At 45.9% G+C, this 23,608-nt stretch overlaps 1 protein-coding gene across 2 annotated transcripts in view; it reads left to right on the plus strand.

Moving 5' to 3' along the window:
- Positions 1–23,608, plus strand: part of VPS13D (vacuolar protein sorting 13 homolog D) — a 2,230,750-nt gene that overhangs the window by 486,187 nt on the left and 1,720,955 nt on the right. For both annotated transcript variants that reach the window (XM_069240741.1, XM_069240742.1), the window contains exon 21: positions 1,300–2,328. In XM_069240741.1, coding sequence (XP_069096842.1) covers positions 1,300–2,328 — 1,029 coding nt within the window. The remainder of the gene's footprint in view (positions 1–1,299; positions 2,329–23,608) is intronic.

Raw genomic sequence — 23,608 nt, forward strand, 5'->3', positions numbered from 1 at the left:
CAAACACTACTGTGTAGACGTGCTAACAACACAGCAAGCCACAGTAGGCCAAGCAGTACTACGAACACTGTTTCAGACAACTTCAACTCCTACAGGCTGAACCACCGCTTTTGGGGAGATAACTGCTTACTAGTCTATGCACAGCATGTGTATCTGCAGCTACACATGCCAACGAACGGAAAATGTCACTTACCCAGAGTACATCTGTTCGTGGAATTAGTCGCTGCAGATTCACATGCGCCCACCCGCCTCCCCGGGAGCCTGTAGCCGTTTAGAAGTTGATCTTGAACATCTGTATATTTGTAAATATATATATTACTTTAAACTACATTATGTACATACGTATTCACTCCATTGCATGGGCACTATTACTAGCATATACAACTCCTACCTCACCCTCTGCGGGGGAAAACAATCTAAGATGGAGTCGACGCCCATGCGCGATGGAGTCGAAATGGGAGGAGTCCCTCGATCTCGTGACTCGAAAAGACTTCTTCGAAGAAAAACAACTTGTAACACTCCGAGCCCAACACCAGATGGCGGGATGTGCACAGCATGTGAATCTGCAGCGACTAATGCCACGAACAGATGTACACTGGGTAAGTGACATTTTCCATATATATATATATATATATATATATATATATATATATATATATATATATATATATTAATAAAGCCAGACAGAATATGCATCTCATGCCTTACACAGACAACTTGTAATTTCTGTGTGGTCTCCGGATCAGATGTTCTATGCAATGTCTCTGGCTAAAATGCCTTGATTAGCTCCCCTTTCAATCTCGTGCAGTGTGAAGGCTTTTGCTCATCCAAGGTTTCAAAACACAGCAACAGCCCATCCTCATACCATCTCACATATTATTTTTTATAATTGGTCTGGCATTCTCATGCATATTAAGCATGCCGACGTCTTACAGTAAGAAACTGCTACTATACTTGAGGACTTCCTTGCCGCTACAAACATTTTTCAAAGATTATTTTCAGCCTCCTTTTAGCTGGTAAAACAGCTACATATTGGAAATCCTTTGTTACTACTACTTGTGTAGGTTTCACAGCAATTCCCTTTTCATCTGTTTTAAAATTCTAAACAATATGCTTGATAAGTGAACTTGTTGAAGAGTGCTCTCCCTCAAAAGTGGTAGCATGTTAACGTTATATGCCATGCAGTCTGTGAAAATTAAAAGATGCATAAGTTTAATTTTGAATTGAAAGTCAACGATGTATCATATCCAAGTTTATGTGTGATTATAATATTTACACTTTGTTTTTTTTACACTTTAGGTGGTTCTTGCAAAACATGTGTATGAGCAACTTCTACAAACACTTGATAATGTGATCTACAATGAAGATGTAAACAAGTTGCTCCAAAGTTCTGCCTCCCCTACTGGTCCTAGATCTCCTTTCTCTGTCTCCAGTGGATGCATGGATGGCGTCAGTGAACATAACGAAAAAGGACACTTTAGTCACTCCAGCTTTGCTTCTTCAAACAAATACTTTTCTGTCCAGGAACCATCATCCTTCACACAGATCCAAGCATATTTTCACATCTCAGAACTTCAAGTGAAATTAAGTGGCGACCTAACACTGGGTGATCAGGATTTAGTGAGTCTAAAGTTTCAAGATTTTGATATTGAGTTCAATAAAGATCATCCTTATACACTAGCAATACAAATTGCTTTGCGATCTCTTCTCATGGAGGATCTCCTTGATAAAAAAACAGATTCTAAGTATAAAAATCTCATGGTATCCAGAGGAGCACCCAAACAATCTAACCTAACTCATAAAGAATACCTTTCTCAGTCTTGTCCTTCAGTGGCAAATGTGGAATATCCAGAGATGCCCCGTTCACTTCCATCTCATGTGGAAGAAGCCCAAAATGTATTTCAGTCATACCAAAGACCAGCCTCTGCAGCTAACAGAAGGCAAAGGGAAGATGTTGATTCTGAGTATCCATTTACCCCACCCCCATCTCCCACCTCCAATAAGTCCACCAATGATGATGGAAAGAACCCCTTTGATGACTCTTTAGTTCACATCAACGTGTTCCTAGTGGATAAGAAGCACCCTGAATTTAGTACTCAGTATGGGCAGATGAACCGCAGTGTGGATGTTGATTTTAACTGTTTGGATGTTTTAATAACGTTACAAACTTGGGTGGTTATTTTGGACTTTTTTGGGATTGGATCTACTGCCGACAACCATTCTGTGACGATAAAAACTGAGGAGGTGGAGTTGCCAGCCAAGCAAGAAGCAAGTGTCCTTGAAGGCTCTTCTACACAAGACAATATAAACAGCAAAATAGATATCAAGGTAAGAAAAGTATTTAATGTATAGTATTGAGAATTAGAATGATAAGTTGTTAAGCTTTTCCAGCTCATGCAGTGACATTGATACAATTCTAAGATGATTCTCATTCCTTACATTTTTAGTAGATAACTAATGTAATAAATCAGTTAAGACTAGATTTTTCTGATGAATACTTCTTAGCACGGATTCTGTGAATATTCCCCAGGCGGCAGAGATCCATAAGGTTTTTGAGCAGTACTCCTTTTCAGCGGAAGGTGGGATCATGCAACTCCGCGGCCACTATGTTTTGCTCTGGAATGATAAGTGGAGCCACATAAAGGCACCACAGTGCCACACTTTTCAGTTCCTTTCTTTCCGTGCCTTGAGACATGGATCTGGAGCTTCTCCTTGGTCTTTCTGACCCCAAACGTTTTAAAGATTTGCATGTGTGCAAGGGGAAATGTCACCCCCTAAGATGAGTGTCCACATCCTGTAAGGACTGTCCCAAACGTCATGAATCCAGGGCCTGCAACAAATGCCCCCAGATGAACCTGAAGGCTAAAAGGAACTTTTTGGAAAAAACGGTCCCGTTTCCACTCTCAAAATTGTTCCTGTGACAGAACATTGTTGCTGTCAAATTCTTGAGCTAGGTCCAAGAAAAAGCATAAAAAGTTGAAGTGGTAATCGGTCTCTTCTCACCACTCAGACTCTAGAGAGGGGGTGAGGACATCAGCGTGCCTCCCTGTCTCACTCCCAGTCTCCTTTGGGGTCGATGGAGAGTCTGATTCTGGCACACCATTAATTCCGAGGTCTATTGTGGATGTCGCAGAAAGTGGAGGCCTTCAGAGAGGCCATGCTGCACGTTTTCTCCATTTTACCAGTTCCCTCTGGGGTAGCTTTGGGCCCCAGAGATCCTGCAGGGGCCTCCATATGTGCCCCTTAAACTTGTATCAGGTTCTACTCTGACTCCTGTGCTGAATCCTTCTGTTGCGGTTTCATCCCATCCACCAGTTCCCTTTGCATCAATGCTGCAGCTGTCGATGTCTGAAGAGTATGCACAGCCCATCGTGCTAGCCAACTCTAAGCAGAGTCTACCATGACCTCGACAAAGATCGCTCCCTGCTGCTAACAGCATGCAGCTCATAGGCAATCCTTCAGATTCCGATACTCTGCCCTTACCACGTGCTAGGGCCCAAAGTTTACACAGTCTTTCTGGCCCTGACTCGGAAATGATGATTATGAGGAAGAAGGCGACTATGTTCCCTAATATGATGAGGAAAACTAGTATGAAGAACTTGGAGATGTGAGTGATCTGCATACTTTTTCAGACACTGGTCCTGCCACAGGGGAAAGCGCCTCTTTCTCAGTTGTTATGCGCAGGGCAGTAGAAGTTATGGACACACAACTACCCACTATAGAGGTGAAGACTAATGTGTTAACTGAGTTACTTCAACAGGTTCGGCCTCTACAGAGCCTCTGTTACCATTCATTGTAGCCGTCACGGATACTTTTTTGGGACTTGGTCGAAACAATGTTTGGGTCCTCCTGTTAGGCTGGTCACACGTCGCCATTGTTCGACACAAGGCGACCCAGCCTCTCTTACACAACATTCACCACCAGAGTGCTTAGTGTTACAGGTATCCATAAGCAAAGTATATCCCAATGCTTTTCCTTCCACTCTGTCTGAACGTGAATCTAAAAGAATAGATAATTATGGAAAACCACTTTTCTTCTCTATAAGCCTTGCCCTGAAGTCCGTGAACGTTGACTACCTTCTGGACCGCTACACAGACAGTGGTGGAAGTTTAACTGGTTGTTAAGGACAATCTTCGAGTGTCGCTTGAGCAGGGTCTTCAAGATGGGCACAAAACACATAGGAGCGTATAATGCATAATATAGATGCCCCAGGAGTATTGCCTACATTTCTGGGAATTGTGCAAATCTAATAAACTACACTGAGTCAGCACTAGACCCCCCCTTACAATTATCACTTCCACATATGATATGATCAAATTAACTTCAGAGAATTCATAAAATTTAAAAAAATTGAAAGCTATGCCCCCCGTGCCATGCTTCATTGTAGGCCATTCTTAACCACCACTGAATTCTCTAGTGATGAGCCAGCTACTCCAGTGGACTACTTGGGAGCCTATCCTGACGGATGTTGGGGTTGGATCCACACATAAATTAAAAATCCCAGGACCCCTTAAAAGATCAGTCTTTATTTCATTTCTAATGGATGCGGGATGATTAAAACCTATATATATATATATATATATATATATATATATAGTGAGGCCACTGAAGGTCATAGCCTTTCTTCAGGACTAGGGATCCCTTATTCCCTAAATTCTACCTATGTTACTCATGCACCACACGCAGGCACACATGCACACCATTCCAACTGGTGCCAGTAGTTAAATTCTCGTGCTAAATGGAAATTCACTTTAATCACATATTGTTGGAGGGGTCCCTGCGATAAGCTATGGAACGCCCCATGGGTGCAATGCTGTGAAATTTGTTATATGCTATGGCTGTGCACGTCCAATTAGTTAGGTTGACCATTGGGGATTAGTGTGGCCGTTCATTTTCACACATGGATATGAGTTATACAGACTTTTTCAGGGGTGTCCAGGTGTCCTTAATGGACATGCCGTTAGATGACTCCTGCATTTATTTGCAAAAAAACTGCCTTGGCCCTGGAACAATTTGTACAGAGCAGAGCCAAGCACATTCCTTGGGTCTTTCTACTCCCAACATGACAATTCAACCATAAATTAGCCCTCTCCATGGCTACTGTCAGGGTTTTCAATTTCATCAACCCCAGACAACAGCCCAGCAGGCCTTTCAACCTTTTCCTGGCTAGGGCTGTGGTTTTCAAAAACAGTGCCAAGGACAACATAGATAATGTGCAGCTCAGTTCCTGCCCATCCAGCATCTGCAGTCACAATACTGCTGTAGTGTGTACTTTCCGGTACACCGCCACCCTTTTGGAGGTAGGATCTGATATTTTCTCCATGGGTGGTAGGCTGTCACTTCAGACAAGTGGATCCCCCCCAGATGTCCATCGGGGCAGCACCCTTCCATTTCGTTCTATGCTGTCACACCTTCCGCCACCTTCAGAGTTGCTTACTGGGACCATCTGTTCATTCTGCAGCAGAAAGCACAAGCCCTTTTGGTCAAAGGGGCAGATGAAAGGGTTCCAACATAGGAAATGGGTGTACTTTTGTTACATCCTTGTGCAGAAGAAGGATGGAGGTCTTCATCTCATTTTGGATCTTTGCCTCTTAATACCTTCCTGTGAAATAATAGATTCAAGATACTCAAGCTAGTCCAGGTCCTGTCTGCTTTAGACTCCGGGGACTGAGTGGTGGTGTTGGACCTGCAGGATGCTTATTTCCGTTATCATGGTCTTGAAAGCACAGAGGCGCAACCTATGGTTTATGGTGTGCCAGGGGCATTTTCAGTTTGCAGTGTTCTCTTTTGGTCTCACCAGTGCTCCTTGACTATTCACGAAAGTGATGGCATTGATCGCAGCACACCTTTGGAGGCTGAATTACCATTCTTCCCCCTACCTTGACAAATGTTGAAAGTGTGCTTGCCCCATGGAGTTGTGAACCACCTCCAGTCAACGGTGAACCTCCTAACATTGTTGAAGTTCTCTATCAACATGCCAAAATTACATCTGACTCCTTACAGGTGCTCCCATTCATCTGAGTTGTTCTAGCTATGGTACCATTCTGTGCCTTTTCCTTGGGGGAAGAGCGCCCAGGACATTCAGGTTTTGATCCTGATGTGTCAGCTTTGGTCCTGGATCTCAGTTCAGACGGCTCTGAGTCTCCAAACTTACCAGGTGGCACATGCAGGCTCTGCAGTGGGACCTCAAATCCCTGTGAGCACATCATCAGAGGAACCTGTTGGATTGGGTCCATAGTTTGGAGGAGGCTACAAAAGATCTGCCATGGTGGCTACTAAACTATGTTTGGGTGAGTGGTCACCACGTTTCCTTACTCCACCCAAATGTGACATTGGTCATGGATGCATCTATACTGGCTTGTGGAGGACATTTGAAGGAGGTGGCAATTAGAGATCTCTGGTCCCTGGAGAAGCCTCAACTCCACTTCAGTTTGTTGGAGCCTAGGGTGATTCGCTTGGTGTTGAAGGCTGACACAGGTGCTGATGGACAACCTCATTGTCATGTGGTACAGCAACAAGCCGGACATGGTGGGGACTTGGGCCATGTGTCAAAAGACTATATGCATCTGAAAGTGTCAGAGCCGCCAAGGAATGTCTTTGGTGGTAAACCACCTGGTGAGATCTTTAAACTGCAGTATGTTTGAACTCAGCCGCTGACACTTAGTAAAAAAGTAATAATTTTATAAAGTGCACGAATACTGAGGAGTCATGCGGCTAGCAACAATAGACTACAGTAGAATAACAACCTTTGACATGTTTCTGGAGGCTCCTCCCCTCCCCGGTGTTTGGCGTCCTCTTCCTCCCTACCCTGGCCCCAGTTTGTCAGGGGACACAAAAGTCTACTGACAAACCCTTTGTGAGAGTGCTCGGACAAAGCCTTTGTGATGTGCAAGTGTGATAGGGACAGTGCCTCCCCTTGTTACGTCAGAGTGGCTTATTCTTCTAACATCTACCTCCCCTTTGTCTTACTGTCAGAGAGCAGTACACAAAGACCAACTGCCAGCTACACCTAGTCTTATAACCCAGGAACAGGCCGCAGGCACCGAATGGTTAGGACAAGAGAATGCCAACTCTCTAAAAATTTAATTTTCAGGGTTGCGACTTACAATCCAACTTTACTATTAAAGAGGGCTTTAAATTACAATGCTTTAGACACCAAATTGACTTGTCCACCTGCTCCCAATTGAAAGTTATCACTTATTAAATATAATAAGGTAACCCAATGTTATCCTATAGGGGAGGTAGGCCTTGCATTAGTAAAAAAACAAATTTTGGAGTCTTTCATTACCTGGAAATGTAAAATTTGAAAGGACATGTCTACCGTTTAAAATACACTGTACCCTGCCCTCTGGGCTGTTCAAGGCCTATGCTAGAGGTGACATATGTATTAAAATAGACAGTTTTAAGCCTTGCAAAATATGTATTTTGCTAGGTCGAAAAAGGCAGTTTTAAACTGCAATGGCAGGCCTGAAACATGTTTAAAAGATCTACTTAAGTAGGTGTCACAAAAGGTGCTGCAGGCCCACTATTAGTATTTCATTTACAAGCCTTGGGTATATGTGGTACCACTTTACTAGGGACGTATAAGTATATTAACTATGCCAGTTGGGTGCAAGCCAACTTTACCATGTTTTAAGTAGCGAGCAGCAGTGCTAAAGTGCACAGAGTCCTGAGGCCAGCAAAAACGAGATCAGCAAAAGTGCGAGGGTTGAAAGCAAAAGGTCTGGGGGAAGACCATTCTAAGGCAGATTTGGTCTACGCCTTTTGAGGTTTCTGATGTTGAAGATAGCCTTTGTTATTGCCATAACATTGACTAATCATGTGACTGAGCTGCAGGCTCTTTCTGTCAACCCACCTTATACAACTTATACAACCTTCTTTCTGGATAAGTTGATGTTGAGGACCCAAGCTTTGTTTCTACTGAAAGTGTCCACTCCATTTCATGCTAGTCAGGCTATTACCCTTTGAGCATCTTTGCTCCATCTCATTACTCTGAGAGGTGAAAGAGACTTCATTGTTTGGATCCTAGCAGTCCACTAACCTATATATTGATTACACCAAAGAAGATCATTTGTACGATCAGCTCTTTGTAGGATTTTCTGGGGGGAAAAGAATTACAAGACAGTGAAAACACTGACCATGTCTTGGTTGATTCTCCTCTGCATAAAGATCAGCTACGCACTGGCTGAAAAGCAGAAGGCTTACGGGCTCATTCCACCAGATCCAAATCTGCGAATAGTGCAGTAGTCTTGGAGTGCTTGTGCTTGAAATTTGTCAGGTGGCTACATGAGTGTCTGTGCACATGTTCATGAAGCACTACTGCCTCGATAGTCAGGTCTGGTGAGAGAGGCATTTTACTCACTAGCTTCTGCAGGATTTTTTGATCTGAGCCATTTCACAGGCCCACCACCTTGGTGGTATTGTTAGCGTATCGATTCACAAGTGGAAGAACCCGTGGTTAGAATTACCCATCAAAACAATAAGTAAGTTACTTACCTTTGGTAAAAATATTTCTTGTGGATACTCTTACCGCATACTTCATTGACCCTTCCACTGCCCGTTCTGTGAACTGGGCTCTTTGTCCATCTAAAAAGGTCCCAATTGAGAGATATGTACACTGGTCACATTAGTATGTCGATGGGCTCTGCTTCTGAGTGTGCAGATAGCTGAAGAATGCAACTGAAGTTGATGTGCATGGGTGACTCCTATTTGATGCTCCGCTCATCACTTCCAGAGTGGAATATCGTTGGCACAGAGCCATATGAAGCCACCTTCTGGAACCACAGGAGTTCTACTCAAAAGGTTTCCAGATTCAGTATGGTGACTGGGGAATAACCACTATGTGAGGTACCTGTTAAATAGAGTAACCACCAGAAAGATGGTTACCAAAGATAAGAAACTTATTCATTTTGTTACTTGGTTAGTCTTGTTTGAAATCTATTTTGTATGAAAGCACCCTTTTTGGCATTGTTAGCCCCACTTTTTGCCTGGGTTCTGATGTGGCTTTGATTGTTAGTACACTGGGTCCCTGCTTACCAGGTGCCTATTGCCAGACCTCTTTACCCAAAACTGCACAATTGTTTTGCACAATTGACAAATTCTTTAGCTACCACTGTAATTCCCTAGTAAATGGTACCCCTGGTACCTAGTGCCTGGGGTACTCAAGAAGGTTTTTGAGGGCTCCCAAGACGCCTGTTCGCCTCTGCATGCAGGCCACATCTCCCACAGGCTAGTGGTGAGAGAAAATCCGACAACGCTAGCAACCACTGAACCCGTGACCCCTGGCCCCAGCTGAGGTGGGTTACCGGTGCCAACGGCATCCCCTGGCACTTAAGAGCTCAAGTACACCTTGGGTTCACCCCTGCTGGACTTACAGACAACACCTGCAGCTTCAACACACTGGATCCCCAGACCCTGAGTACTCCCTGATGATAAAACCCAATGCCTAAAAAGACACCCCTGAATCCGTCGCCCCTGGTCACAGGAGAAGAGGACCAAAGGTGCACCTACACCCGGAGCACCCCAAGTCAACTACTTACCCACTTGTTGTCCCTGACTGGCTTCCTATCCAGAGTCTGCAGCCTGTGGGCCATGACGTCCATCTCCCATAGGCAACTATTGGGCACCTAAAGCCTTACTGCACCTCTGCACCTGGCTGCTCCAGTGCTGCCCAGTGTGACCTGTTGGTGTGGTTCTGATCAGTGCCCAGTAGTTACCTTTGCTCCCTGAGATTCGCTTCGTAAGTCATTGTTAACCCTGTGTTTGATGAACATTGTTTTCTTCCATAGGATAATATTGAGAAGAACTCTGAAAATTGTGTACATTTCTGAATCTGCAAAGTATTTATGCTTAAAGGTCTACTTATCTGATTACGAAGTTCTTGGGTTTGAAACTCATAAAAAAGTACTGCTATTTTTCTAAATTGATCTCAGATTTATTCTTTGAGTATATATGTCATTTATTGCCCCCGTGAGTACAACAAATGCTTAGCACTATCCTCCGATAAGCCTAAGTGCTCGCCAACACTACCACAAAATAGAGCATTAGTCCTATCTACTTTTGCCTTTGCATTATCAATTGGGTATCCACTGGACTCTCTGCACAATGTACTTAATTTTTGTGAACTTTATAGAGTGCCAAATTCCTACATATATCAACCATTTTTATATGTTATTTATTTTACATTTTTATACAACAGAGCATAACCAAAGTGGTGGCAGCACACTTCAAAGATAACTAACAAGTTGTATGAAATATCTTACATTATTTGTTAACATATTAACAAATGAGAGAGAAACCATGGCTCGATAAAGAGACAAAAGATGCAAATTTATGGTTAATGAAGAAACCTAATAAGCATAAATTAGAGAACACTGGGAGAAATGAGAAAGGGGAAGGTTACACTGAAGAAAATTGATGGAGTGGCTGCTGGGAGGGAGGAGACAGAAACAAAGATGCATGAGGGCTTAAAGTTGGTGAGCAGTAATTGATAGAAAAGAGGGGAGAGGGAAAGGCTTAGGGGACACAAAGATGATGAAAGGATAGCATTGATACTGTGAAGCACTATGAAGCAGAAAAGGAAGTGAGAGGTAGTGGGTCTGAATAGGCAGTGGTGGTAATTTGAGCTCATTGTGAAACGCCTTTTATTGGAAATGAACCTGAGTGGAATAGTTGGAATGTAAGGAAGAAAATATTATCAGGCAATGAAGCCTTGAGCTAGAAGATCTGAGTAGAATGAAACAGGCAAAAGATTGTGGAGCTGAAAAAGTATTGTACAGAAGAACAGATTACATATTCAGATTAAGTTTGACCAGATGAAACTATAACGATGTGCAACTAAACTTAATCAGTTAATTTAACTAAGCATGAGGTGGAACCCTTTAAAAAAATCATTCTCTTTTCTTGATGAAAGACTTGTAATTTATGGCATATATGTTATCCATTTGGCTAGTACAGTTTCCAGACCAGTTTCTGTATACTCTAGTGTGTTTCCGGAAGTCGACATCTCTCCCAATGCAAGGGCATATACCTACGGGGCACTTTTGTGATTATCTTTAAAAATTGATCTCATTTATTTTCATGATGCCCATAATGGTCTAAGCCAGCTATTCTTAACCTGTGGTCAGTGGAAGCCTGACGGTCTGTGACCACTACTCAAGGGGCCTGCAGTTGCCTAGAAAATTGCATATTAGCAGACTATGTATATATAAAAATATATATAATTGGACATGTTTCAGATATTCTGTAAATAAGAGGAAATTAGAAATTGGTGGCTTTGTATCATCAGCTTCAACCATGGAAGCAGCCCAAGACTGCAAACAGAATATAGTATGGACATGGGTGGGGTCAGTTGAAGTGCAGACAAAAAGAGAACCTGAATCAGGAGCAAGAAAGACAAAGTCATTTTTAAGAGTCTAGCATATTGGTCTGTCTTTTATAATTCAAAATCAAACTTAGAATAACTCGATCCTTTGTCATGAGGTTAAGAGCTGCTGGTCTACACCAGTTCCCCATTGCTATTTTTTCTTTAAAAAACCATTTCCATGCATCAAAAAGGTTATACTAAATGATTCCCAAGATAAATGGTATTTAAAGTTGCAAAGTAGTTTAGCAAAACACTTTTCCAAGTTGCTTTTTATGATTTTTTTTTTTTCATTCATGCCTTTGTGTCTGTGTATTTGCATGTAATCCAGGAGATTTATAAGTAGCCTCAAGTTGTTTAATTTTGCTAATAAATACTCTTTTTTGATATTCACGGTCTGGGGATCCGTTGTGTTGATAGAAGGTTCTAACTCACCCTGTGAATTTCTCCAGGCGCTGAACTTGAGCCAAAGACTTTTGTAGCAGTACCCTCATGCATCGGCTGGTTGATGTTTTGCAGCTCCCTGTCGGATCCGGCCCGCATTTATGTCCAGGCCCTATATATACACTCTATCTCTGCTCTCTAACATCTAATAGAGACACATAGCTACAGATTCCTTACCTTAGAATTATCCCCAGGCGTCACACTGGATCTGGAATATTTGTGAGCAGTTCTCCTACGCTCCAGTAGGTGGCGATGTTCGGCTCTGCATGGCATCGTCCGCACCAGATGTGACACAGGCATTACCTACAAAGGTGCCGCCTCGGCGCTGACGTAATTTCTTCCCTTTCTGCATCAGACAGCGCTGATGCGGTTTGAGCTGCCCCTCAGTCACTTTTTGATTTGCTTTTTGTGACTTTTTTCAAACTTTTTTGAGATCTCTCCTGTTGTGTAGGTATGTCACCTAAGAAACTTGCTGATTTCAAACCAGTTGGGGCCTGTTGCAGGCAGATGTCACTTACAGACCCTCACTTGGTGTGTTTGTGGTGCTGCGCCAATCACCCCATTGCGCTGAGAGAGTGCTTCCTCAAGCTTCCTGACACCAGTCAACTCTGCAACAATAGAATTCCGTTTGCATGTAAGGTCCCAGGACCCGTTTGCGTAGGTTGTCCAGTAGTCGTCGTCACACTCAAAATCTTTAGGTAACTCGGGTAAGCCCCACTAATACAAGAAGGCCAAGAAGTTGAAGAGATCTTCGACTTCACCGTGTCCATGTAAGTGTTCTGATGAAACGCAGGAGTCTCAGCCCTCCAGGCCCTGCAAGTCAGCAGAATTTGAACTTGGGTCCATGCTTCCCTGATTTTCCCAAAGTCGAAGCAACCCCTGCCCAGCTAAAAGAGTTTTTTTAGGCCATGCCCCTCATGTTTGGGTATTCTGGCACCCCTCGTGAGTGCCTTTGGGCCACTTGAGCGCAGGAGGTGCCCCTTCTGAAACTCTCACCAGCATGTTCGCCCTCGGCACCAGATGGGCCCTATGGATACCTTGCTGGATCTGGAGTGGAGTTGTTGGTGAGACTCAGACTTTCCTCAACACCCACTCCAGTGCCGATGCCCACAGTGCAGCTGACAACCCTAGGCAGCACCGCCCTTTTATTATTCCAAGCACTTACATGGAGCATCGTCTGACACTAACTCCGGTGCTGACTAGATCCATGCTTCCCGGAGAAGAGCCAGGGCCTTAGTTACTTGATAACCCTGGAGAGGGAGAGAAATGCTGGTGGTCTCTGGACCCTTATGGTTGCCCGTTCCCTGAAGAAGAACAGGAACAGGACAACTGGTGTGAGGAACTGACAGAGGCCTGGTCTCTCCTCCTACTGTGGCTACTGAGGAGGGAGCCTGTTTGCGATGGTGGTGTGTAAGGCAGCTGAGAATTAGGAACTTCACTTGCCCACTTTGGCAGCCAAAATGAATGTCTTGACAGAGATGCTTCAGACCGAAGTTTCCCCATTCAAACCCCTTCTCCCTTTCAGTGAAGCCCTTACAGATTTCCTACTTGGGGCCTGGTCCAAGTTCTGCAAAGCAGCTTCTGTGCACACAATGATTGCCTGCCGCCATCGCCCAGCCACGGGTTATCCCAGTTTCCTCACCAAGCACCCCACCCTGGAAAACTTAGCCCTGCTGATAGTGAACACCGCGTGCCGTTTGGGCCATTATTCCAAAACAGTATGGGATTCGGTTACACAAGTGCTGCCTATTGTCTTGGAGGGGGCTCGACCATACTCACCCAGGCTATTGCTGATGGGCAAGATGCAGCAAAGTTCACCGTAAAGTGTGGACTTGACACAATCAACTTGCAGGCCAGAGTTATGATCTGATAGAGGCTTCAAGCTGCAGATTCCTTACCTTAGAATTATCTCAGGCGTCAGCTGGTTCTGTAAGATTTTTCATTAGCATTACCCCTGCATGCCAGTAGGTGCCATTGATCGGCTTTGTGTGTGGCGGCAGTGTACACGCCTAGAAGTGACATCTGTGGCAGCCACATAGGCACCACCCAGGTGTGGTGATGTCAGTTCTTTTCTTTCTGTGCCACCCAGCGCTGATACGTGAAGAGCTACCCCTTCAGTCTTTATTGACTGTGCCTTTTTCAACATTATTTTAAGACTTTTGTGAGGTTTTCCTCCCGGTGTTGCAGGAATGACATTTAGGAAGACTGGCTTCAAACGATGCAGCACCACTCCGAGCCGGTTGAGCTCCATTCAAGAGGAAGGTCCTGGACTGCTGTTTAAATGTTGTGTATTAGAAAAAAACTGACATCTAACACCCCTATGTTTCACAATGATTGTCAGACAGCTCACTTTACAAAATCATCTAAGTGTAGTAAGAGAAAAATATAAACACCATTTTCTAGGATAAGACAAGCAGCACTTAGTAAAGAGACAAACTGACATTTGACCTCTGTCCTTGAACCAGCAGCAAATGTCAAGATAAAAAAAGATTTGAGGGCATCTTTATTGCTCCTTCATTTTCTGAATGAACAGAACACCTGTATTTTTCCAGCTCAAGGTCACTCGCCAGGACGGACCAGTAGGTCCTAAAAAGAGCTTGACGTGATAAAATCTCAGTCGCTATAGCGAGTGGGCAAGTAGATATTTCAAGGCCTCCGTTATATTCTGCCCATTCCATCCCTAGTCTACTTTTCACCCCTTTTATGGATACAAAAGGGGCAACCAACTGCACCAGTTCCCGCCATCCACCGTGCCGGGCATGCTCACCAGCCCTTGTGTGGCCGAGGACACTGTATCCACAAGCCACTTGGATCAGACAGCAAGAGGTCAGGTCGGTCCACCACCCCACTCCACCCACAGCTGCCACCTCCAAACCCTCCTAATCTGCTCTTATACCATCACAGGTATCCAGTTGGTGGCAAGATCAAACATCATGTGCCTACTGTCAGTACATAACATCGGACAAGTGGATTTTGTAGTTGATCCAAATAGGCTCCTCCCTCCCATTCCTGATTGCTCCTACTCCCATGCCACCATCTCAGGACTGGGTGTCGTAGGATCATCTTTCTCTTCTCTACAAGGAAGCCGCGTCTTTCTTGGCCAAGGGAGCCATAGACAGGGTCCCTTTGTCAGAAGTAGGTTGTGGTTGCTATTTCTGCTACTTTCTGGTGCTGAAGAAGGACTTAGGGCTTCATCCTATTCTAGACCTGCGGCCCCTCAACTACTTCCTCAAGAAGGATAAATAAAAAATTCTCACCTTGGATCAGGTTGTGTCTGCCCTGGACCCAGGAGATAAGATGGTAGCGTTGGACTTGCAGGAGACAGATTATCATCTCCCTGTCCTGTCTTCCCCAGGCATTTCCTGCAGTTCACAGTCGAACATGAGCATTTTCAGTTTGTTGTGCTCCCTTTAGACCTGGCCAGCGCCCCTCTGGTATTCACCAAGGTGATGGTGGTGGTTGCAGCTCATCTGTGGAGAGCAGGGTGTCTGTCTTCCCCTATTTCAACTAGGGGATGTTAAAAGACGGGCTTGCCTCAGACTGTCCTCTCCCACCTCCAGACTGGGGCAAACCCTCTGCAGTCGCTGGGGTTCACTCAAAACATGCAGAAGTCACACCTGACTCCCTCTCAGACTCTCCCGTTCATCGTAGCTGCTCTAGACACTGTGCAGTTTTGGACTTATCCTCCCAAGGAGAGAGTCCAGGATATTCAGGTTATGATACCGATATTTCAGCCTCTATCCTGGATTTAGGTGAAACAGACTCTGAGGCTGTTGGGACTTAATGCCTCCTGCATCCCATCTGGTGACAACTGCACATTGGCATATATGGGCTCTGCAATGGGACCGGAAGTTACAGTGGGCACAGCATCAGGGGAGTCCCTCCAACATGGTAAAGATCTTGGCGGGAACTGTGAAAGATTTGCAGCGGTGGCTGACAAAGTGCGACTGGGCCAGTGGCAGATCCCTCTCCCTTCCTCACCCATATCTCACAGTAGTGATAAACGCATCACTCCTGAGATGGGGCAGCCATCTGCGAGAAGTGGAGATCAGAGGACTTTGGTCTCGGGCGGAATCCGGCTCCACATCAGTCTGCTGTAGTGACAGGTAATCTGACTGGCATTGAAGGCCTCCATACCTTCCCTCAGGGGGTGGCTGTTGGAGGTGTTCACGGACAAAACCAGTGCCATGCGGTACATCAACAAACAGCGCCGGGTGGGGTTGTGGACCCTATGTCAAGAGGCCCTGCATCTCTGGAGTTGGCTGGACCGTCAGGGCATTTCTGTGGTGGTTCAACACCTGGCGGGCTCTTTGAAGAACATGGTGGATGAACTCAGCCACAGATGCTTAGCGCGTCATGAATGATGTCTCCATCCAGCAGTGGTGCAAGGTCTCTTTCAGAAGTAGGGAGAGCCTTGGTTAGATCTGTTTGTCTCAGCTTAGAACGTGCAATGCCAGCAGTTTTGCACAGTGGAGTTTCTAAGGCAGCTCTTGCTTGGCAACGCTTTTCATCTAGAGTAGAGCTTAGGCCTCCTGTACGCCTTTCTGCCCATACCACTCCTGCAGAGAGTTCTCAAGAAGATCAATAACAACCTTACCCAAGTAATCCTTGTGGCACAGAGAGTCTGGTATCCCGAGCTACTGAGCATGGCATTCGATCCGACTATCAGGCTGGCTCTTCGGGAGGATCTTCTGTCATAGCAGCAGGGGAAAGCAGTCCTCAGCCTTCTTGTGTGAAGATTGAGCTGTGGCAGTTGACAGTCTTTGACCTTCTCCCGAAGTCTGTGATATTATCTTGACAGCAGGTTGTTCCTCCACCAAGACAGTATATGCCTGCCGTTGGAAGAACTTTGTGGCTTGGCTTTTCAACAAAAATGTTGATCCCCTTTCCACTTCTCTTTCTCAGGTGCTTCTGTTCATTCTCAATCTTGCCCAGCAGGGCTCAACTTTGGCCATTCTTAAAGGTTATCTTTCTGGTAATCTGTGCATTTGTCAGATTACCAGATCAACTCTCTCTTTTCAAATCTCCTACTGTATATAGATTCTTGAAAGATTTAGTTCATCTTTTTTCACCCTTCTTTTAGCATGCCTAAGTGCGACTTGAGTATAGTACTTACATTTTTTATGTGCTCTCCCTTTGAGCAGTTTCACAATTGTACTCTGCAGTTACTCACATCAAAACAGCTTTCCTCGTGGCTATAACATCTATCCAACAAGTTAGCGAGCTACAAGTATATCATCTAAGCCACTCTGTCTATCTATCCATCCTTCCTGACAAAGTGGTAATTCGCACTCGGGCTTAATTTATTTTTTAAAAGTGGTCATGCCCTTTCATGTAGGACAATCCATCACCTTGCCTACTTTCTATGCTCTACCTTACCCTTCCAAGGTTGAGGAGCGTCTCCATCACGTGGACCCCAAGCGAGCATTATTGTTCTACCTTGACCACCTACTGGAATTCCAGGTGGACGATCAACTCTTTGTGGGATATGTCAGAGCTAAGAAGGGTTGTGCTGTGCAGGAAAGGACCATCTCCAAATGGGTTGTGCTCTGCATTAAAATCTGCAACGCATTGGCCAAGAAGTAAACCCCCTGAGTGCTTGCGTGCACATTGCATTAGAGCCAAAGCTGCAACCACTGCGTTAGCACGTGTAGTCCTGGATGTCTGTCAGGTAGTAACGTGGGCCTCCCTTCACATGTTTACGAAACATTACTGCCTGCACAATCAGATCTGTCCTGATGGGCATTTTCCCTGTTGGGTCCTGCAGGACTTCCTCTTGCTTCGGTATCTATTCTAAGGTTAGGAATCAGCAGCTAAAAGTCTCTTTTAGATGAACAAGTTACTTACCTTCAGTAATGCCTTATCTTGTAGGGGTTATGGCTGCAGATTCCTTACGACACACCCATCTGCCCTACTGTGTGAAAGGATTTCTAGGGACAAGAGCTATTCCCTTCAGGGCCCTAGTTATCCACATTAGTGGTCAGTGTTCTTTATGGGTCTGCGTTTCTGGCGTGGAATGTCATAACAAGAAACTGATGTCCGTGTTCACCAGTGGCGCCTATATGGGTGCTGTGGACAACTCTGACGACGCACGTGGAGCAAAATCAACGCCACCTACTGGGGCTCAGGGGTACTGCTCATGAACATTTTTCCGGATCCAGTCTTACTCCTGAGATAATTCTAAGGTGAGGAATCTGCAGCAAGATATAGTTTCTACCAGTTAACCATTACCCAAGGTAAATACCATGTTCTTTGTGTGCTGTAGTTTGCAAGGAAGGCCCTCTCTAGCAGATGCATCCTGTTTAGAGTGGAGCACAGGGCTCCTGTAACCACTTTCCACTGCTATCTCCCCTGCCCCAAGTTCTGAAGTAGTTCAGGAACGACCAGGCCCAAATCATTCTAGTGTCTCCAGATTTGGCCCGGAGAGTTTGGTTCCTGGATATTCTGGACATGAGCATTTGCCCTCCGATTAGGGTACCACTTCTGTTGCTGTAGCAGGGCAAGGTTTTGCACCCGGGCTTACGTACTCTGCACCTCATGTGTGGAGATTGAACAGTGGCAGTTGACTGTACATATCCTTGCTGCGTGGGCATCCCTCTACAAAATCCATTTGCCCTGTGCTCTGGACAATTTTGTGGCCTGATTTAGAGCTCGCACCACAGACCCGTTGCAGACTAAACTTTCTGACATATTATTGTTTGCTTTGTTTTTGGTCCAGCACGTACTTGCAGTTGGTGCCCTTAATGGTGGTGTGTCACCCCTTTTGGCCTTTTTGCATTTGCTGGACAAGCTGTCCTTGTTTACATCAACTCTTGATTATGAGGTTTTTAAAAGATTTGGCATGCTTCCCCAAAAGCCTTTTTGTGATGCCAATCTGTGATCTCAATTGTGATGATAATTCATTTGTGATCAAAGTGCATTCCTGACTTTCCTCATGTGTTCTCCCTTTAAGTCAATGCACAGCTGTTCTTTGAGCCTCCTTACGCTGAAAACTGTTTTCCACGTTTTGTTTACTTAGGCCCACTATGTGTGTGAGCTTCAGGCTCTCAGTCAAACCGCCTTACACCATCTGTAAGGAAATGCCTCCTTGGCATGGCGTTTTGCCTTTTGTTGAAGCCAGTTATGATTGAAAGTGTGCTGGGACCCTGCTAACCAGGCCGCAGCACCAGTGTTCTTTCCCTATACTGTACCTTTGTCTCCACAATTGGCACAGCCCTGGCACACTGATAAGTCCTTTGTAAATGGTATCCCTGGTACCAAAGGCCCTGATGCCAGGGAAGGTCTCTAAGGGCTGCAGCATGCCTTATGCCACCCTGGGGACCCCTCACTCAGCACATGCCTCACAGCTTGTGTGTGCTGGTGGGGAGAAAATGACTAAGTCGACATGGCACTCCCCTCAGGGTGCCATGCCCACCTCTCACTGCCTGAGGCATAGGTAAGTCACCCTTCTAGCAGGCCTTACAGCCCTAAGACATGGTGCACTAGACCACAGGTGACGGCATATGTTCATGAGCACTATGCCCCTACAGTGTCTAAGCAAAACCTTATACATTGTAAGTGCAGGGTAGCCATAAAGAGTATATGGTCTGGGAGTTTGTCAAATCCGAACTCCACAGTTCCATAATGACTACACTGAAATCTGGGAAGTTTGGTATCAAACTTCTCAGCACAATAAATGCACACTGATGCCAGTGTGGAATTTATTGTAAAATGCACCCAGAGGGCATCTTAGAGATGCCCCCAGAATACCAGTCCGACTCCTAGTGCTAGGCTGACCAGGTTCTGCCAGCCTGCCACAACCAGACGAGTTTCTGGCCACATGGGGAGAGTGCCTTTGTCACTCGGTGGCCAGGAACAATGCCTGTACTTGGTGGAGGTGATTCTCACCTCCCGCTGCAGGAACTGTAACACCTGGTGGTGAGCCTCAAAGGCTCATGCCTTTTGTTACAGCACCCCAGGGCATTCCAGCTAGTGGAGATGCCTGCCCCTCTGGCCACTGCCCCCACTTTTGGCAGCAAGGCTGGAGGAGATAATGAGAAAAACAAGGAGTCACCCACCAGTCAGGACAGCCTTTAGGTGGAGGCTCAAAGAGGGTGTAGCCACCCTCCATGACAGTAGCCATTGGCTACAGCCCTCCTGACCTAAACACACCCCTAGATTTAGTATTTAGGGGCACCACATATCCCAAGAAATCAGATTCCTGCAACCTACACAAAGAAGGACTGCTGACCTGAAAGCCCCGCAGAGACGACGGAGACGACAACTGAGTTGGCCCCAGCCCTACCGGCCTGTCTCCAGACTCAAAGAACCTGCACAGCGACGCATCCGACAGGGACCAGCGACCTCTGAAGCTTCAGAGGACTGCCCTGAACCAGAAGGACCAAGAAACTCCAGAGAACAGCAGCACTGTTCAAAAACAGCAACAACTTTCAAAGACTTAACTCTTCCTGCCGGAAGTGTGAGACTTCACACTCTGCACCCGACGCCCCTGGCTTGAGCTCCAGAGAACCAACACTGCAGGGAGGACTCCCAGGTGACAGTGACCTCGTGAGTAACCTGAGACGACCCCGCTGAACCCCCACAGTGACGCATTCAGAAAAGATCCAGAGGCTCCCTGGACCGCGACTGGAACAAAGAACCAGACGCCTGGACCAAGCACTGCACCCGCAGTCCCCAGGACGAGAAGGAACCAAACTCCAGTGCTGGAGTGACCATCAGGCGACCCTCTGCCTAGCCCAGTCGGTGGCTGGCCCGAGAAACACCCCTGTGCCCTGCCTGCACCGCTAGAGTGACCCCCGGGTCCCTCCATTGATTCCTATTGAAAACCCTTTGTCTGCTAAGCACACTGTATCCGGCCGCCCCTGTGCCGCCGAGGGTGTGTTTTGTGAGCCTACTTGTGCCCGCCCCCCCCCCCCCCAATCTACAAAACCCCCCTAGTCTGCCCTCCGAAGATGCCTGTTAGCAGACTGGAACTGGAGCACCCTTGTTCTCCATAGGCGCCTGTGTGTTTTGGGCCCTCCTTTGACATCTGCACCTGACCGGCCCTGTGTTGCTGGTGTGGTGACTTTGGGGTTTCCTTGAACCCCCAACAGTGGGCTGCCGACCTTGTAAGTGTCTTACTTACCTGAAAAACTAACCAATATAACCTCCCCCAGAAACTTGATTTTTGCACAGTGTCCACTTTTAAAATAGCTTATTGCCATTTTAACGAAAACTGTGTATGTAACTGCTCTAATTCAAAGTTCCTTACTTACCTGTGTGGAGTGCCTTGCATTTTATGTATTCACTTCAAATCTTGAATCTTGTGGTTCTAAATTAAATTAAGAAAATATATTTTTCTATATAAAAGCCTATTGGCCTGGAATCAGTCTTTCAGTGTGTGTTCCTCATTTATTGCCTGTGTGTGTACAACAAATGCTTAACACTACCCTCTGATAAGCCTGCTGCTCGACCACACTACCACAAAATAGAGCAGTAGAATTATCTAATTTTGCCACTATCAACCTCTAAGGGGAACCTTCGGACTCTGCGCACACTTTCTCTCACTTTGAGATAGGATATACAGAGCCAACTTCCTACACCATCTTTTTCATACGATCTGGGCTTGCGGACCAGGGTGGCCATTCTGGCAAAAGTTCTGACTCTTTTTAGGTCTGGCCTAGAGACAGCTTTAGCTTTTTCGCCAGCTTCATGTGTTTCAGAATATTCATAATAAAAAAGCAAATAAATATACAAGTATACAGGGGCTTTTAGTCAACCTTCTTTCTCCATTGGTCTGTTGAAGTGCCATTCACATTTGCTTCCACCCACTACAGCATACAGCAATGGGCAATGGGCCAGCCTACTTCTACATTGGCTGTCTTGCTCAGTGAGGGACTGCATTTTGCCTGATCACATGTGTACAGCTGCCTGAAAAGAAGCACTGGGGCTGGCATACCTCTTTTTAATGTGTTGGCTAAAGTGTTTTTTTACACCTTTCAAGTGCTTACATAAAAAAAAATCAAACATTGGATGTATTTCTGTTTATCATCTCTGCTCATCTCAGTGCTGTGTTATTTGGAGTGAAACCAGCCATTCTTGGCCTCGTGTGTAGGAAGCTGGCCTAATGTGTGGTGAGCACCTATGGTGTTATCACCTTCTACCAGATCCAGGTATCCCCTATTAGTGAGGTGTAGTCAGTGTCTGGGAAGCCAGGCTCTCTAGAGGTAGCTGTGGATGAGCTGCCAAGACTTATTTAGGAGACATGCAAAGCTTATGCAATACCACTGTAGTCACACAGCACTTAATATATGAAAGAACCACACAGTGTTACAAAAATAAAGGTACTTCATTAGAATAACATAATTTCCTAAATACTTTATAAGCAGTACCCCAACTGGAGGTAAGTAAACACACTATTGTATGTACAATAGAAGTCAGAATTAGCTTAGAATGCAATAGAAAACAATGAACGCAATAGACAATACTGAAGGTCGGGGGATGGACCAAACCATATACTAAGAAAGTGGAATGCAAATGTCGGGCCCCCACCCAAGATAGTGGAATCAGTAGATGGGAGCTGGAGGAACTAAGAAACCCACAAGGTAAGTACCAGTGTGCCCCCCATCAACCACAAGAAGAGGGGTAAGTACATGGTACTCCCCAAACCCACCAAAAGAGGATAATGCAAGACTGCAAGAAACCAAGATCCTAAAAGAGAAAGACTTGGAAAAGAAGGACACCAAGTCCAATTCACGTTGTAGAGTCCGGTGGTGGCCGGAGCCACTAACCACCCGTCTGTAGATGCAGGGCCAGGTCGACAATGGACAAAGACAATCAGCAGTGCAGCACTGGAGCAGCTGAAGAGTTCCTGGAGTGATGCAGCCGACGTCGCATGCCGAAAGAAGAATTGCAGATCGTCAGTGGTGTGGAAAAAACACCAACAAGCCTTGGCAAAAACAAATGTCATGGATGAAAAATTTCAGTCAAGGTCCAGGGGTACTCAACCCACAGAGGGAGTCCCGAGTGGCCCTAAGCAGTGAGGAGAGTCACAGGAAGAGGAGGCAGTCCCCACATGCAGCAAGCACAGGAGTCGAGGTGAGCCCACGCAGCACACCTAGAAAGGAGTCTTATGCCATTGGAGAAGCACACGGAGTATTGAGCGTCTCGGGTGCAGTGCTGGGGGGGTTGGGGCTACACAGAGAGTGAAGATCCCTTGGAGGAGATGTCAACAAGCCTTGGTAGCTTCAAGAGACTTGGTGCACGGGGATACTGTCCTGCGTGGAGAGGCAAGGGCTTACAGTCTCCCAAGATGGACAGCTGGCAGAGAACACAAAGGGAACCACTCCAGACCACCACCCGTGATGTAGGATCCACGCAGCTCGGGAGGAGAGGAGTTCCACGCAGCCGGTCGTCATTGCAGTTGGAGCCTGCGGATGCAGGGGAGTGACTCCACTCCAAGGGAGATTCCTTCTTGCTTCTTGTGCAAGCTGAAGACTCATCGCCCTCAGAGGACGAACAGCCAGAGAAATGTTGCAGTTGCTAGAATGAGCTGGAGAAACTATGCTGCAGAGCAGAGTCGTCTCTGTAGCTCCAAATGTAGGGTTCTTTGAAGTCAATTTGCGGTTCCAGTGGCCAGAAGTCAAAGTAAACGTTGCAGAGGAGTCCTGCTGTAGTCTTGCGTGTCGAATCTGCGGACCCACCCAAAAGGGAGACCCTAAATAGCCCTGAAATGGGGATTGGTCATCTAGCAAAGTGGCCACTTATAAGGAAGGGGCTGTGACGTCACCTGCCTGACCTGGCCACTCAGATGCTCCCAGAGGC

Source organism: Pleurodeles waltl, chromosome 6 (genome assembly GCF_031143425.1).
Source record: "Pleurodeles waltl isolate 20211129_DDA chromosome 6, aPleWal1.hap1.20221129, whole genome shotgun sequence".
In the NCBI taxonomy this organism is placed as follows: Eukaryota; Metazoa; Chordata; class Amphibia; order Caudata; family Salamandridae; genus Pleurodeles; species Pleurodeles waltl.